Below are 17,691 nucleotides of genomic sequence, written 5' to 3'. Positions count from 1 at the left end.
TTGAGAGTGAGATACAGCATTGCAATGAGGATGATCGAGAAGAGCGTTGGTGCGATGACGCAGCCCTGCTTGACCTCGGTCCGGACGTGGATTGGGTCTGTGGTGGCTCCGTTGGTCAGGATCACTGCTTGCATGTCGCCTTGGAACAGGCAGAGGATGGTGACAAACTTTTGGGGACAGCCGAAACGAAGGAGGACGCTCCATAGTCCCTCACGGTTGACAGTGTCAAAGACCTTTGTGAGGTCAAAGAAGGCCATGTACAAGGGTTGGTGCTGTTCCATGCATTTCTCTTGTAGTTGTCACCCTCAAAGCCTCCTTGATAAAGTGCAACATCCCCACCGGCACCTGGGAATCCCTGGCCCAAGACAGCCCCAAGTGGAGGAACAGCATCCGGGAAGGTGCTGAGCACGTAGAGTCTCGTCGCAGAGCGCATGCAGAAAACAAGCGCAGACAGTGGAAGGAGTGTGCAGCAAACCAGACTCCCCACCCACCCTTTCCTTCGACGTCTGTTCTACCGGTGACAGATTAATTCCCATATTGGACTGTACAGTCACCTGAGAACTCACTGAGAGTGGAAGCAAGTCTTCCTCTATTTCTTGGGACTATCCATGATGATGATCAAAGAAACGATTATAGCACTGGAAAGGGATGATGTAATTGAGACAGTCTATTTGATTAAAATTGAGTAACAGAGGAGCTATGATGCCACTGGGTGTGTACCATAGGCCACCAAATTAAAGAAAGATGCAAGAACGACAGAGTGGTGATAATGGGGGACTGCAATATCCCAATATAGACTGGGATAATAACAGAATAAAGAGCAAAAAGGGGGATGAATTCCAGAAATGTGACTTCCTTGATGCGTTTCCAGCCCAACAAGGAAGGAAGCAGTGCTGGATCTAGACTAGGGAATGATGTGGGGCGTGTTTCAGGGAACAATGTAGAATAGTTATGGAAAAGGACAAGGTACAATCAAGCATAAAAATACTTAACTGTAGGAGGGCTAACTTCAGTGACTTGAAAAGGGATCTGGCATAGGTGGATTGGAATGCAAAACCGTAATTAAACAATGAGAGATGGTTTGGGTATAGAGTAGATATATTCCTAGGAAGAGGAAAAGATAGGGCATCCAAAACTTTATCTTCAGTTATTCCAAGAGCTTGAGGTTAAAATGAGACAGAAAAAAAAAGGAAGCTTGTGACAATTGTAAAGGTTAATAATACAGTACAGTAGAGAACTAAGCTGAATAGAAAGTACAGAAGAGATCTAGAAAAAAGGGAATAGAGGGGCAGAGTGGGTAGGAGAATAGATTAGCAGCTAATGCGAACCCAAAAGTCTCAAACTCAGTGAGGAGTTAGTTAGTCAAAGGAAGGGTGGGGCAGTTGAGGGACCAAAAAGGAGGCAGAGGACATAGCTGAGATTCTAAATGAGTACTTTGCATGTCTTCACTAGATAAGAGGATGCTGCCAATGTAGCAGTAAAGGAACATGCAGCACCGATATTGGTTGGGATAAAAATGAAGAGAAGGTACTTAAAAGGTTCTTCAAAGTAGAGAAGTCACTTGATCCAGATGGGATGTATCCTAGGTTACTGAAGGAGGCAAGGGTGGAAATTAGAGGATCTGGCCACAATCCTCCTTGGATATAGGGGTGTTGCCAAGGGACTAGAGGATTGCAAATGTTAAACCCCAGTTTTGAAAAAAATCAGCATCTACAAGCCAGTCAACTCAAAGTGGGGACACAGGCAATAATCTGGGACAAAATTAATTGGCGAATGAAGGAAAGTAAACACCGATTTGTTAAAAGAACTGGGAGTTCCTTGATGAAGTAACAGAGGGTTGATGCTTATGAAGTTTTAAAATGGCATTTAACAAATACCACATTATAGACGAGTTAGCAAAATTAAAACCCATGGGATTAAAGGATAGTGGCAGCATGGATACAAAATTAGCTAAGGGATAAAAAAAAGTGAACATTTATTTATTTTTAATAGGATATAGATGTCTTTGGCAAAGCAAGCATTTATTGCCCATCCCCAATTTCCCTTAAAGGTGGTGATGAGCCACCTTCTTGAATCAAAACGCTGCAGTCCATATGTTGAAGGTACTCCCATAGTGCTATTGGGGAGGAGGTCCAGGATTTTGACCAAGCATTCATGAAGGAACTGCATACATTTCCAAGTCAGGATGGCGGTGCTCCCATGTGCCTGCTGCTCTTGCTCTTTTAGGTGGTAGAGGGTTTGGGAGATGCTGTCAAAGAAACCGATGAGTTGCTGCAGTGCATCTTGTAGATGGTACACTGTGCGCTGGTGGTGGAGGGAGTCAATGTTTAAGATGGTAGGTGGTGAGCCAATCAAGTGGACGCCTTTGTCCTGGATGGTGTCGACCTTGGACTGTTGTTGGAGCTACACAAATCCAGGCAAGCGGAGAGTATCCCATCACACTGCTGACTTGTGCCTTGTAGATGGTGGAAAGGCTTTGGGGAGTCAAGAGAAGAGACAGTTGCCGCAGAATATCCAGTCTCTGACATACTCTCGTAGCCACAGTATTTATGTGGCCTGGTCCATAAGTTTCTGGTCAATTTTGACCCCCAGGATGTTGATGGTGGGGGGGGGGGGGAGGGGATTTGACTATGTTAATGTTGTTGACCGTCAAGGAGATAGTTAGACTCTCTTGTTGGAGATGGTCATTGCCTGGCCACTTAAGTGGCAAGTAACATTGTTACCACACATCAGTCCAAGCCTGAATGTTGCCCAGGTCTTGCTGTATGCAGGCAGGCATGGACTGCTTCATTATCCGAGGAGTTGTGAATGAAATTGAACACTGCAATCAAAAGTGAACATCTCCACTTCTGACCTTATGATGGAGGGAAGGTCATTGATGAAGCAGCTGAAGATGGTTGGGCCTAGTACACTGCCCTGAGGAACTCCTGCAGCAATGCCCTGCGGCAAAGATGATTGTTGGAGGCCGACCACCATCCTTTGTGCTTGGTATGATGTCAGCCAGTGGAGAGTCCCTCCCGATTCCCATTGGCTTCAATTTCCTTGATGCCATACCTCGGTCAAATGCTGCCTTGATGTCAAGGGCAGTCACCCTCAGCTCACCTCTGTGGTCCATGCTTGGACCAAGGCTGTAATGAGATCTGGAGTTGAGGGGGCCCTGACAAAGCCCAAACGGAGCATCAGTGAGTAGGATATTGGCGTGCTTGTGCCGCTTGTTAGCACTGTCAAAGACACCAGTCATCACCTTCATGATTGGGAATAGACTGATGGGTAATTGGCCTGATTTAAGAACATAAGAAATAGGAGCAGAGAATAGGCCATTTGGCCCCTCGAACCTGCTCCGCCATTTACTATCATGGCTGATCTGATCATGGACTCCGCTCCACTTCCCTGCCCGCTCCTCAACCCTTTACTCCCTTATTGCTCAAAAATCTGTCTATTTCCACCTTAAAAATATTCAATGACCCAGCCTCCACAGCTCAGAGAATGCCATAGATTTACAATCCTCTGAGCAAAGAAATTTCACCTCATCTCAGTTTTAAATGGGCAGTCCCTTATTCCAAGACTATGTCTCCTAGTTTTAGTTGCCTCCATGAGTGGAAATATCCTTTCTGCATTCACCTTGTTGAGCCCCCTCATTATCTTACATGTTTCAAGCAAGTATATCCTTCCTTAAATACAGAGACTAGGAAGTCAGGTGTGGCCTCACCAATGTCCTGCTACAACTGTACAGGATTTCAGCTTTTATACTCCATCCCCCTTGTGAAAAAGGCCAACATTCCATTTGCCTTCATAAGTACTTGCTGTACCTGCTTACTAACTTTGTGTTTCATGCACAAGAACCCCCAGCTATCTCTGTACTGCAGCACTTTGCAATTTTGCGCCATTTAAATTATAATTTGCTTTTCTATTATTTCTGCCAAAGTGGATAACCTCACATTTTCCCACATTATGGGCCCAAGTTTCCACATGATTTGCGCCTGATTTTTAGGAGCAACTGGTGGAGAACGGACTATCTTAGAAATCGCAATTCTCCACATTTTTTTTTCTGCAGTTCTAGTCAGGTAGAACAGTTCTACTTTGGAACAGAATTTTTTCTTCACAAGAGGGCGTGTCCGGCCACTGACGCCTGATTTGAAAGTTTCCACAGTGAAAACGTACTCCAAACTAAAATAGAATGGAGCAAGTGAAGATTTTTGTAGAACTGAAAAAACTTGTTCTACACATTAAAAAATCAGGCACAGGTTACAAATTAGGCGTCCAGAACGAGGTGGGGGGGAGGGGGGGGGGGAAGGGAAGTCATTAAATTCTATAATAAATCCTTATTTATACTTATACAAATAAATCCAACCTGAATAAACATTTATAAGCAAAGAAAAGATTAAATAAACCATCTTCCTACCTGTGTGAAAGTGCTTCAGGCAGGCCTTTCGGGACCGAAGGCTGAACGGGCCGGCCCGAGACTTCAGACAGGGCCCGTCCCCAGCACCAGATTTACAGGTAGGTGGCGTTGGGTTGGGTTGGGTCGGGGAGGGGAAAAAGAGAGAGAGAGAGAGAAAGAGAGAGAGAAAGAGAGAGAGAAAGAGAGAGAGAAAGAGAGAGAGAAAGAGAGAGAGAAAGAGAGAAAGAAAGAGAGAAAGAAAGAGAGAAAGAAAGAGAGAGAGAGAGAAAGAGAGAAAGAAAGAGAGAAAGAAAGAGAAAGGTCGGATCCAGTCCGGGAGTCGGGTCGGGTCCAGTGGTGGGGGGGGGGGGGGGGGGGGGGTCGGGTCGGGGGAGCGGGAACAGGAGCGCGGGTCGGGTCGGGGAGGCGGAGAGCGGGAACAGGTGCGCGGGTAGGGTCGGGGAGCGGGAACAGGAGCGCGGGTCGGGTCGGGTCCAGTCGGGGGGGCGGGGAGCGGGAACAGGAGCGCGGGATGGGTCGGGTCAGTCGGGGCGGGGGGGGGGTGCGTGGGTGTCGGGTCTGGTCCGGAGGCAGGGAGCGGGTGTCAGGTCTGGTCTGGTCCAAAGGCAGGGGGGGGGGGGGGGGGGGGGGGGGGGAGAAGCGGGTGTCGGGTCTGGTCCGGAGGCAGGGAGCGGGTGTCGGGTCTGGTCCAAAGGCAGGGGGGCGGGGAAGCGGGTGTCGGGTCTGGTCCGGAGGCAGGGGGGGGGGGGCGGGGAGCGAGTGTCGGGTCTGGTCGGGGGGGGGGGGAGCAGGAGCTGGCCGTGGGAGGAGCCTTATTCATGCAGCCCCAGCGAGGCCATTCAGCCAGGGCTAGGGGCTGCGTGCTTCGGGCCCCTCCCACACAGTTCGGCGCCTGGAGCTACTGCACTTGTGTGCCCACTGTAGCGCGCATGTGCAGAGGTCCCGGCACTGTTTTCAGCGCAGGGACCTGGCTCCGCGCCCCCCACAGCTCGTGCTGGCTGCGCCGAGGGCCAGAGGACCTGCAAGTAGGTGGAGAATACCGAGGATTTTTTTAGGCGCACTTAGTGGCGCGAAAAACGGGCATCCAGGTCGGGACTGCGCCGTTCTCGGCGCGTGTGGAAACTTGGGCCCTATACTCCCATCTACCAAATTTTTGCCCACTCACCTAGTCTGTCTATATCCCTTTGCCGATTTTGTGTGTCCTCCTCACAATTTGCTCTCCCACCCATCTTTGTATCAGCAAACTTGGCTACATTACACTCAGTCCCTTCATCCAAGTCATTAATATAGATTGTAAATAGTTGAGGCCCCAGCACCGATCCCTGCAGCACCTCATTGGCCACTGTTTGCCGACCGGAAAATGACCCATTTATCCCAACTCTCTTGTTAGTTAATCAATCCTCTATCTATGCTAATATATTACCCCTACCCAGTGAATTCTTGTGCAGTAACATTTTATGTGGCACCTTATAGAATGCCTTCTGCAAATCCAAATACACCACATCCACTGGTTCCCCCTTATTCACCCTGCTCATTACATCCTCAAAGAACGCCAGCAAATTTGTCAAACATGATTTCCCTTTCATAAAACCATGCTAACTCTGTTTGATTGAATCATGCTTTTCCAAATCTTTCGCTACTACTGAATTGGCCTGCTTTGTGGACAGCACATTCTTGGGCAGTTTTTCACATTGTTGGGTAGATGCCAGTGTTGTAGCTGTAATGGAACAGCTTGGCTAGAGGCACAGCTAGTTCTGGTGCACAAGTCTTCAGCACTATAGCCAGGTGGTATCGAGGCCCATAGTCTTTGCTGTATCTAGTGTGCTCATCCATTTGATACCATGGCTGAAGACTGGCTTGTGGTGATGGGGTCCTCAGGAGGAAGCCGAGATGGATCATCCAGTCGACACTTCTGACTGAAGATGATTGCAAGTGCTTCAGCCTGGTCTTTTGCACTTGCGTGCCAGGCTCCCCAATCATTACGGATGGGGATATTCATGGAGCCTGCTCCTCCAGAGTCCACCATTCACAACTGGCTGTGGCAGGGTTGCAAAGCTTTAATTTGATCTGTTGGTTGTGGGATTGCTTGGCTCAGTTTATAATGCCGGTTCTGTTTAGCATGCATGCTGGAGGGAAGCACAGTGGTGGGCCAATATTAGGACCACAGCTTTTTTTTGTTATACATTTAATGACCTAGGAGGAGTGTACAGGACATAATTTCAACATTTTCAGATGATACAAAACTGAAATGTAGTGAACAATGAGGATGATAACAGACTTCAGGAGGGACAGACTGGTAAAATGGGTAGACACATGGCAGATGAAATTTAATGCAGAGAAGTGTAAAGTAATACACTTTGTAGGACAAGCAGAGGCATTATGAACAAATTGGTACAATTTTAAAGGGAGTGCCGATTTTAAAGCATGGAGCAGGAACAGAGACTGTTCACAAATCTTTGAAGATGGCAGGTCACGTTCAGACAGCAGTTAATAAAAGAATACAAGTTCCTCATTAAGAGGGGAACAGAGTACAAAAGCAAGGATGTTATGCTAAGCCTTTATCAATCCCTGGTTAGGCCTCAGCTAAAGCATTATGTCCAATTCTGGGCACCGCACTTTTAAGGATATCAAAACCTTGGAGAGGGTACAGAAGATTTTTACTAGAATGGTACCAGGGACAAGACACTTCAGTTTATGTGGAGACTGGAGAAGCTGGGGTGGTTCTCTTTAGAGCAGAGAAGGTCAAGGAGAGATTTGATAGCAGTGTTCAAAATCTTGAAGAGTTTTGATGCAGTAAATAAGGAGAAACTATTTCCAGTGGTAGAAGGGTCAATAACCAGAGGTCACAGATTGAAGGCCATTGGCAAAAGAACCAGATGCAACATTACTTTAATATAAACATAGCAAGTTGTTGTGATCTGGAATTCACTGCCTGAAAGTATGGTGGAAGCAGAAATAGTAACATTCAAAATTGGATAAGTACTAGAAGGAAAATAAAACTGCAGGGCGATGGGGCAAGTGCAGAGGACTGGGATTAATTAGATCGATCGACCAAAGAACCAGCACAGGCACGATGGGTAGAATGGCCTCCTCTTGTGCTGCATTATTCTATGATTCCAAGAGGTATTTTCCAATTGATAGAAATTGCAATTGAGGATTTATTCAGCTGTGTTTTTGTGTCTCCCACGAGATTGGATGGGTAGGTCAATGGTGCATGTGCCATGTTTGGATGGATATTTCTCCCCCCTCCCTCCCCCCCACCTCTCCTCCTCCCCCCTGCGCAACATGTAGTTTATAGCCCATATCTAAATAACACAAAAAGTAGGAACAGGAGTAGGCCAGAGTGCCCCTCGAGCCTGCTTCGCCATTCAATAAGATCATGGTTGATCTGATCTTGGCCTCCACTTCTTTCCTGCCTGCTCCCCATAAATACACTTGAAGCACCTTTCACAAATTACAATCCAGAATCCAACTTCAACCTACTTAGCTACCAAATGACTACAATAATATCTTGATGCATTACTAATTGGCTGCAAGGTGGTACATTTCACAACTGTAGGGGCGACATTGAATGGCCTATACAATTTTGAGAGACATTACAACATTTTCTCAATACATAGAATATTAAACAGCCTGAAACTATACCAGATAAAAAGGATACTGGTTATTTCAGGACTTCCATCTGCCAATCAAAAATAAATTACCTAAACAAAATCTCACCTGATCAAGCCAACACGTAAAGCTACAGCTTCTGTTGCCTCAACACTCACAGGGACTTCATCAATAAAAGAGATGCCATAAAGCAGGAAGGTCTCCAAGAATTTTTTTAGTTCCTCATCAGACTCCATCATGGCATTATAAGTGACATAAGGCATTTGGGCATCTTTATAAACAGCAGCATTCCAAAAGATACGAGGTTGAACTGTCTGCGTCTGGCCTTCGAAAGAATATTTTGCCAACCATGACAAGCCATACTTTGTCATATGATTATCTGGCCCTGCAAATGAAACAGAAAAGAGACAAAATTGATAAGAATCATGCCAAAAGCATGCTCACAAGGAACTTGTATTACAAGCCAGCATTACATAAAGTACAAAAAATATTCTCAGACAGGATGAAGGTCTCCCAATTGTTAAGTAGTAGCTTTACTAAAAAGACTATGCACAGAAAGGAGTAATTTAAGTAACTTACAGGTTATGTAGATCGTATCATTATCTGAACGTATTTTCATTGGCTTGATGGCCAAATCCACCTGGGCTGTATCTAAGCTCCGCTGATTGGTCTTTGGGTTGTAACACGATGCAGAGCGGCAATGATCTCGTAGCCAAACATAATCTAAACGCATCACCAAGTCAGAATACTTCAATTCTGTAACAGTAATAGGAAGAGTTCTTTAAGCAGGTTGACAAGACAAACATTTAGGTAGCTTCATTCAGATATTAAGTCAAATAAATGCAAGGTTATTAATGTGAACAGAGGGAAGAGAATAGAGCAAAAGACAAAACATTTCTTAGGGGCCATTGGTTTTTAAACCAATAATTGGCAAACAACTCAAATGAGTGCACCAATACAAGTTCATTGAACTGGTCAGATTTTACATTAAATGTCTCACTTCACACATCAAAGCTTACTTTCTAGTCCATAGGTTCATGGCAAAACATCAGCATTGTGCAGGATCTGTGCAGTAGGATCCTGCACATTTTAGAGCTGCTGTGTTGAGAGTCGGTGCCTGCAGCCAACATGCAAAGTTTCACAAAATGATTATTTCTCATTTTTCAGACAGAAATTACAGTTTAGGAATGTGGAATATTGTTCAATTAACTAAATGGGTAAATGTTATAATTTTTGTAGGAATTGTGCTTATGATACAAATGTTAGATTCAGGTGCATCAGAAATCAAGATGGTAAAAGTGATGCAAATTCCAGCCTTTCAAATGCTTGCTTTGTGGAAACTTTGCTTATCTGCATTTCAGTAAATTATGGTTAAGTTGCTCATTTGAACCAATAAAAAAAAAAGAGCCTTTCTTCAATGGACAGATATAATGGGCCATCCTACATATTTAGTATGCAACACAATATTCATGCCATTTAATTATAATAGATAAGATTGTTGCCTCACGTGGTTTAAAAAAAAAAAGAGAGAAATGCTGTAAAGTGTGCTTTCTTGGTGATCCTCAAGTACAGACAGATTATGGCACCACCACCACCATTCACATTGAGCCAGAACAGCTCCCATACCATACCAGACTTTAAACCCAACTAAAAACACTAGGTCAGGCACCTGGGAGGGATTTATCAACAAGCTATTGTCTTAAAAAGGACCTTTGGAGCCAGTTATACACTAAAAATGCTTCAGATGTAGACACATGTACATTAAGTTAACCTAAACAAGACAGCAGGATGCAGAGGTAAAGTGTGCTGAAAATACCATAGAAGATTAGAGATGGCTGGCACATCCATGACCTGGAGTTTCCTTGGAAACTGCACATTTATTTTTCCTAGATCCAAGGAAAGTGCTTAAATCAAAATATTTTGTGGCTGAGATAGCAAACCAAATCTATTACCATTATTGCTGGAGCTCTAAATGTTACCAAACTTAAAACAAAAATTCCCAACACCTGCAAGTTCTGGATTTTGGCCAAAGCCACCACCTTCCACAGCTTCTTCAAAAAAAGTACTCTCAGCCCAAAAAGACTTTCATTTATATAGCGCCTTTCACAACCACCGGACGTCTCAAAGTGCTTCATATCCAATGAAGTACTTTTGTAGTCACTGTTGTAATGTGGGAAACGCGGCAGCCAACTTTCACATAGCAAACTCCCACAAACAGCAACGTGATAATGACCAGATAATCGGTTATGTAGATTGAAGGATAAATATTGGTCAGGATACCAGGGATAACTCCCCTACTCTTCAAAATAGTTCCATGGGATCTTTTACATCCACCCAGTTTAACGTCTCATCTGAAAAACGGCACCTCTGACAGTGCAGCACTCCCTCAGCACTACACTGGATTGCCAACCTAGATTTATGTGCTCAAGTTCCTAGAGTGGGACTTGAACCCACGACCCTGACTCAGGAGAGCGTGCCACCCACTGAGCCACAGCCCAGTTGAAAAGCACAAACAGCCTGGGGCCAGCTTACCCACCTAGCTGGCCAAGAGGAGAAAGAACATCAAACCAAGAGAACTGTTGCAGAAGTGGTGTTTGGAAAGAGGATTGAAATAAACAAACCCACAGCAATTCTTGTATCCAAACTCAATCCAGAACCTTCGACACCTTACCCAAATGATTATCATGCATCAACCACGAACAGTTCAAAGAGTCTGGAACACCATGTAGCCACCGTCGTACAGTTACTGAAGGTAGAAGCTTCCTTATCCGACTTTGCCATAGTCTCGGTCCTTGAATGTCAGCCCTCAGCAGATGCTGTACACCGACACCAAGACGCAGTAAACGGTCCCAAGACATCTTCGGGAAACAAAACAGGGCATTTAGGAGTATGAAGTTGATGCCCCCAAATTACTCGAGGTACTAGCATACAAATGCTTAATGCATTCTGAAGTTCCCTTTTCCGCTATATTATAATAATAAATAATAAATCAACAACAACACTGTTGGTACAATTTCAGGGTTGTTTTCTTATCTGAAGTAATGCAAGTATGTCAAACACATGTTAGATTACAAACTTACAGGAGCCAATTACATGAATACATTTAAATGCCTGAGGTTTGATCACGTGAAAATGAAGTCAGTCAATGCAAAATTAGCATGTTCGAGTCCAAAGACTATAAATTTGCCGTAGTCGACCAGTCGCCCTGTTGCCAAGTGTTAAATAAGCATTGAGAAAAAAAAAAAGTGGGGGGGCGCGGGGGGAGGGATTGCAGGAAGGGAAAGGATGTGTTGGAAGAAATTGGACTTGCCTTCTTTGAAGCACATCCGTTGAGCAAAAATGAAAGATTTGCTTTGATGCTTCAAGTAGGCAGATTACAGCACTATCAAATGGAGGAAAAGCTCTAAAGCAGTTTTCTTTTCTTAAGTGTATTTGTACCAACCCTGATCCAAGTGCATGAACAGGAGTGAGACACCTTCAAGATATTTCACATCCACCATGAGCCAAGGAATGGCACAAACATAGAAAATAGGTGCAGGAGCAGGCCATTCGGCCCTTCGAGCCTGCACCACCATTCAATAGGGTCATGCAACTTCAGTACCCCACTCCTGCCTTCTCTCCATACCCACTGATCCCTTTAGCCATAAGGGCCACATCTAACTCCCTTTTGAATATATCCAATGAACTGGACTCAACAACTTTTTGTGGTAGGGAATTCCATAGGTTCACAATTCTCTGGGTGAAAAAGTGTCTCCTCATCTCGGTCCTATATGGCTTACTGCTTATCCTTAGACTGTGACCCCTGGTTCTGGACTTCCCCAACATCGGGAACATTCTTCCTGCATCTAACCTGACCAATCCCGTCAGAATTTTATGCGCTTCTATGAGATCCCCTCTCATTCTTCTAAATTCCAGTGAATATATGCCTAGTCGATCCAGTCTTTCATATGTCAGTCCTGCCATCCCGGGAATCAGTCTGGTGAACCTTCGCTGCACCCCCTCAATAGCAAGAATGTCCTTCCTCAGATGAGGAGAGCAAAACTGCACACAATATTCAAGGTGTGGTCTCACCAAGACCCTGTACAACTGCACCAAGACCTCCCTACTCCTATACTCAAATCCTCTCGTTATGAACGGCAACATGCCATTTGCTTTCTTAACTGCTTGCTGTACCGGCATGCCTACTTTCAATGACTGATATACCATGACACCCAGGTCTCATTGCACCTCTCCTTTTACTAAATCAGTCACCATTCAAATAATAATCTGTCTTCCTGTTTTTGCCACCAAAGTGGATTAACCTCACATTTATCCACATTATACTGCATCTGCCATGCATTTGCCCACTCACCTATGCTGTCCAAGTCACCCTGCAGCCTCTTAGTATCTTCCTCACAGCTCACACTGCCACCTAGCTTGGTGTCACCTGCAAACTTGGAGATATTACATTCAATTATTTTGTCTAAATTTTTTTATATATATTGTAAACAGCTGGGGTCCCAGCACTGAACCTTGCAGTACCCCACTAGTCACTGCCTGCCATTCTGAAAAGGACCAGTTTATTCCCACTCTTTGCTTCCTGTCTGCCAACTAGTTCTCTATCCACGTCAATACCTTACCCCCAATACCATGTGCCTTAATTTTACACACTAATCTCATGTGGGACCTTGTCAAAAGCCCTTTGAAAGTCCAAATACACCACATCCACTGGTTCTCCCTTATTCACTCTACTAGTTACATCCTCAAAAAATTCTAGAAGATTTGTCAAGCATGATTTTCCTTTCATAAATCCATGCTGACTTGGACCGATCCGGTCACTGCTTTCAAAATGCACTGCTGTTTCATCTTTAATAATTGATTCCAACATTTTCCCCACTACCGATGTCAGGCTAACCGATCTATAATTCCCTGTTTTCTCTCTTCCCTCCTTTTTTAAAAAGTGGGGTTACATTAGCTATCCTCCAATCCCATGGAATGTTGGAAAATGACCATCAATGCATCTACTATTTCTAGGACCACTTCTTTAAGTACTCTGGGATGCAGACTATCAGGCCCTGGGGATTTATTGGCCTTCAATCCCATCAATTTCCCCAACACCATTTCCTGACTAATAAGAATTTCTCTCAGTTCCTCATTCTTGCTAGATCCTCGGTCCCCTAGTATTTTCGGGAGGTTATTTGTGTCTTCCTTCGTGAAGACAGAACCAAAGTATTTATTCAATTGGTTTGCCATTTCCTTGTTCCCCATTATGAATTCACCTGCTTCTGACTGCAAAGGACCTACATTAGTCTTCACTAATCTTTTTCTCTTCACATATCAATAGAAGCTTTTGCAGTCAGTTTTTATGTTCCCTGCAAGCTTACTCTCATACTCTATTTTCCCCTCCTAATTAAACCCTTCGTCCTCCTCTGTCCTTAATTTCCCTTGTTAGCCACGGTTGAGCCACCTTCCCCATTTTATTTTTACGCCAAACAGGGATGTACAATTGCTGAAGTTCATCCATGTGATCTTTAAATGTCTGCCATTGCCTATCCACCGTCAACCCTTTAAGTATCATTCGCCAGTCTATCCTAGCCAATTCACGTCTCATACCATCGAAGTTACCTTCCTTTAAGTTCAGGACCCTAGTCTCTGAATTAACTTTGTGTTCATCTGTCAGATTTCAACCAGCACTTGAAGCAAGAATACCTCAAAAAAGGATGAATCGAGCATTCTCTCACAATTCTGCTCTCATTCCACACGGTCTACACGCAGTCCTTCAGTAGTAGAAAAAAATCTTAGACAAGTGTGAACATAAAGTTTTGCAGGTTAACAGGCAGCTGGAGTTAGGGACATGAGTTCTACTGGGGATCATCATTACAGAGATAACAAATAGGGCGAGACTCAAAGATGTAGCATGTTGACTAAATAGTGCTGCAACAAATATGCAAAACAGAAAGTTGATAACTTACTGTTGCAGTAAGCAACAATGGAATACTTATAAAAATCAAAACACCAACATAAGTTAAAACCGCAACTAAAAGCAGTCAGAATAAACAATATTGTCCGGTGTTTAAAATTACCGGCATGTTCTGAATACTTGCATGCAAAAGCCCAGAAGCCAGTTCCACACACAAAGGGTGATCTTACATGTGAAGGAAACCAGCTTCTGCCTTGCCAGATATTCCAAAGGCGTTAGAGAAGAGCTCATGCATAAGGTGGTGAACGGTCCAATGACCCATTACCCAAGTAAAATCTCAGACTGTATAGATGCGGCTTAAAAATCACCTCATTGCGGTGGGTAGCATGTCCGAATACGAGGCAACCCAACATTCTAAGAGGACATCCCAAAATAAATTAACTTGGAAAGTAGCCACCAACTGCATATTGTGCTCGACAGGGTAGATGCTGGTTGGGGAGTCTAGACTTAGTGGTCAGTCTCAAAATATGGGGTCGGCCATTTAGAACGGAGATGAGAAGAATTTTTTTCCACTGAGGGTTGTGAATGTTTGGAATTCCCTACCCAAGAGAGCTGTGGATACTCAGTCAGACATCAATAGATTTTGGGATATTAAAGGGAATCGAGGGATATGGGGATAATGTGGGAAGGTGGAGTTGAGATAGAAGATGGGAAGAGCAAGCTTGAAGAGCCGAATGGCCTACTTCTACTCCTATTTATGTTCTTCTCTTCCATTAAAAGGAATGAGTTGTATTAAATTTATCTTTATACCCACCAGTCAGTCATTGTCCAGACCACACCCAAACAACTCATATCTACAGTTATTGCATGTTTTTATAAACAGCAAAAAAAGTGCTTTTGATAACTGAAATGTTATCGTTTTAAGTGCATTATAAATGTCTTTACTTCCTCTGTGTACAACAGACATTTCCTTTCTAATGTTTAGTTCAGAGGACAGACAGTGCTGCTCATCATATGCTTCTGCAAACAATTTATAAGCGGTTACTGTGAATCAGTGGCACATCATATCCACTGGTGCCAAGCTAAACCAGTTACAAGAGTCCAAATACATCAAAAGGAGCAGTCAGACCATAAAATGATCAAAGATCAATCCTCATTTACAAATTCCTTCATGGCCTGGCTCCACTCTTCTTGCAGACTGCAAAAAGTTTATATCCTCCACTTTTTCCAACTTTGGCCTACTGTGCATCCCCACCTTCCTCTGCTCCACATTTGTGGCAGAGTCTTCAGCCATCATGGTCGTTCACTCTGGAAATCTGTTCCTAAACCCCTCCAACTTGCTACATCTATTGCCTTCAAAAGCCTCTGCATGTTAATACGGATTCTTTTTCCCTCAATCTGTTTCAGCGAATACACTGACGTGAACACCTTCTCGCCTTTTCTGTAAAAGACCTTTATTGAAGATTCTCCGGCCGGGACTTGTCAAGACAAAGGAACACTCTCAATTTGAGCTGGTTCATCTGCCTCTGGACAAGCCCCTTTACAGCGCGAAAAGCACAGTAGTTATACATTTTCAAAACATAACACATTTGATTAGCACTTGGTCTATCCACTACCTTTCTTCCTCCCCAGAGTATGTCCAATGGCAGGCGAGGAGGTCTCCTAATTAGAGCTGGCCCCGAAGTCAGCTTGTTTATAGCCTCATTAAATTCTTCTTCCTTATCAGTAAAACCCATTTCCCTCTTATCAGTAAAAACCATTACGTTCTTCTATCCGTGATTGCTTTTTCTTTCCCGTGACCCGTGTTTAACCTCAACTCTCAGTAACCCCTTTTTTTTCTGTTGATTCTGCAATTGTCAGCATCTTGACACTTCTTTAGCTATTTTCCCCATGATTCCCTATCTCCATCCCTCTGCCACATTCACAATCCTTCTGCCACATTCACAATCCTTCTGTACACATCCTCATGCACACCTATCTCCGTTTTCAGTCATTCTCTCCATGTTCAGTTCCTCTCTCCTTCCCCTCCTCTCCCCCCCCCCTCTCTCCTCCCCCCCCCACTGTAAAGCACTATGGAATGCTATATAATTTATGTAACTTGCTGCTCGAAGAGCCGATGATTCAAACATGAGGGAAACCAATGGAGGCTTTTAAATCCACGTGCTGATGGTAAAATACATGTGGGCAGCCTCTGTTCAATTGAATCACTAGTCTTGTACGCCATGCACTCAGGATGACATTTGACTAATATTTAGACACTTCAAGAAGCAGTTGCTTCCAGTGCATTGCCATTGGTTTCATTTATATTCCATTACACCAATATGTGGAGCAACAAACAACTGATCACAGTTTAAAAGGTGCGATTCACAACTATTTGAGAGGTAGTCAAAATCATGACTTCCCAGAAACCGGCTGAGGTATCTACAAGTCAAATGGGCACTGTACTGTAGTGGTTGTGTTACTGGTCTAAGTTATCCACAGGCCTGGACTAATAAACCAGAGAATGAGGGTTCAAATCCCACAAAGATAAACCCAGCAACTACAGGCCAGTCAGTTTAACCTTGGTAATGAAAAAGTTAAGAAATTATAAATCAGCAAAAAAGTTAAGCCATTTGGACAAGTGTGGATTAATTATGAAAAGCCAGCACAGATTTGTTAAGGCAAAGATGAGGTGACAGAGGGTTGATGAGGGCAATGTGGTTGACATGGTGTACTTGGATTTCCAAAAGGCATTTGATAAAGTGCCACATAATAGGCTTGTCAGAAAAGTTGAAGCCCATGGAATAAAAAGGGGCAGTGGCAGCATGGATACAAAAGTGACAGGAAACAGTAGTGGTGAACAGTTGTTTTTTTTGGACTGGAGAAAGGTATACACAGTGATGTTCCCCAGGGTTCAGTACCAGGATCACTGTTTTTCTTGATATACATTAATGACTTGGATGTGGGTGTACAGGACACTTTCAAAATTTGCAGATGACAAAACTTGGAAGTATTGTGAATAGTGAGGAGGATAGTGATAGACTCAAGGAGGACATACAGGCTGGTGAAATGGGCAGACACGTGGCAGATGAAATTTAACGCAGAAGAAAAAGTGTTGATACACAAGAAAGAATAGAGAGAGGAAATATAAACTAACGGGTACAATCTAAAGGGGGTGCATGAACAGAGAGGGGGTGCATTGAAAGAGGCAGAGCAGGTTGAGAAAGCAATTAAAAAAGCTTATGGAATCCTGGACTTCATGAATAGAGGTACAAGAGGACAACAGCGTGGAAATTTTGATGAAACACTGGTTCGGCCTCAACTGGAGTATTATGTCCAATTCTGGGCATCACACTTCAGGAAGGATGTAAAGGTCTCAGAGGCTGCAGAGAAGATTTACGAGAATGATTCCAAGGATGAGGGACTTCAGTTACTAATAGACTGGAGAAGCTGGGGTTGTTCTCCTTAGAGCAGAGAAGATAGCGAGGAGATTTGATAGAGATGTTCAAAATTATGAGGGGTCTCGACAGGGTAGAGAGAAACTTTTCCCATTGGGAGAAGTGTCAAGAACTAGAGGGCACAGATTTAAGGTGATTGGCAAAATCAAAGGCAACATCAGAAAAAGCTTTTTTTTCCTTTATTTTAAAAATGCAGTGAGTGGTAAGGATGTGTCTGAAAGGGTGGTGGAGGCAGACTCAATCATGGCTTTCAAAAATGGAGCTGGACAAGTACCTGAAGGGAAAAAAAATTGCAGGGCGACAGGGAAAGGGCAAGAGGGACAAGCCGAAGTGCTCTTGCA

At 43.9% G+C, this 17,691-nt stretch overlaps 1 protein-coding gene across 3 annotated transcripts in view; it reads right to left on the bottom strand.

Annotated features, from left to right (window-relative positions):
• tmlhe (trimethyllysine hydroxylase, epsilon) overlaps positions 1-17,691 on the bottom strand; it is a 50,993-nt gene that overhangs the window by 12,515 nt on the left and 20,787 nt on the right. For 2 of the 3 annotated variants that reach the window (XM_070882982.1, XM_070882981.1), the window contains 3 exons: positions 10,686-10,872; positions 8,594-8,770; positions 8,123-8,399 (listed from right to left, as the gene is read on the bottom strand). In XM_070882982.1, coding sequence (XP_070739083.1) covers positions 8,123-8,399; positions 8,594-8,770; positions 10,686-10,872 — 641 coding nt within the window. Of the gene's footprint in view, positions 1-8,122; positions 8,400-8,593; positions 8,771-10,685; positions 10,873-12,365; positions 12,388-17,691 lie in introns of those variants that run through there. The other variant, XM_070882983.1, reaches the window with a different exon arrangement.

This window comes from Pristiophorus japonicus, chromosome 6 (genome assembly GCF_044704955.1).
Source record: "Pristiophorus japonicus isolate sPriJap1 chromosome 6, sPriJap1.hap1, whole genome shotgun sequence".
Taxonomy (NCBI): domain Eukaryota; kingdom Metazoa; phylum Chordata; class Chondrichthyes; family Pristiophoridae; genus Pristiophorus; species Pristiophorus japonicus.
This window is presented reverse-complemented; position numbering and strand designations above follow the sequence as displayed.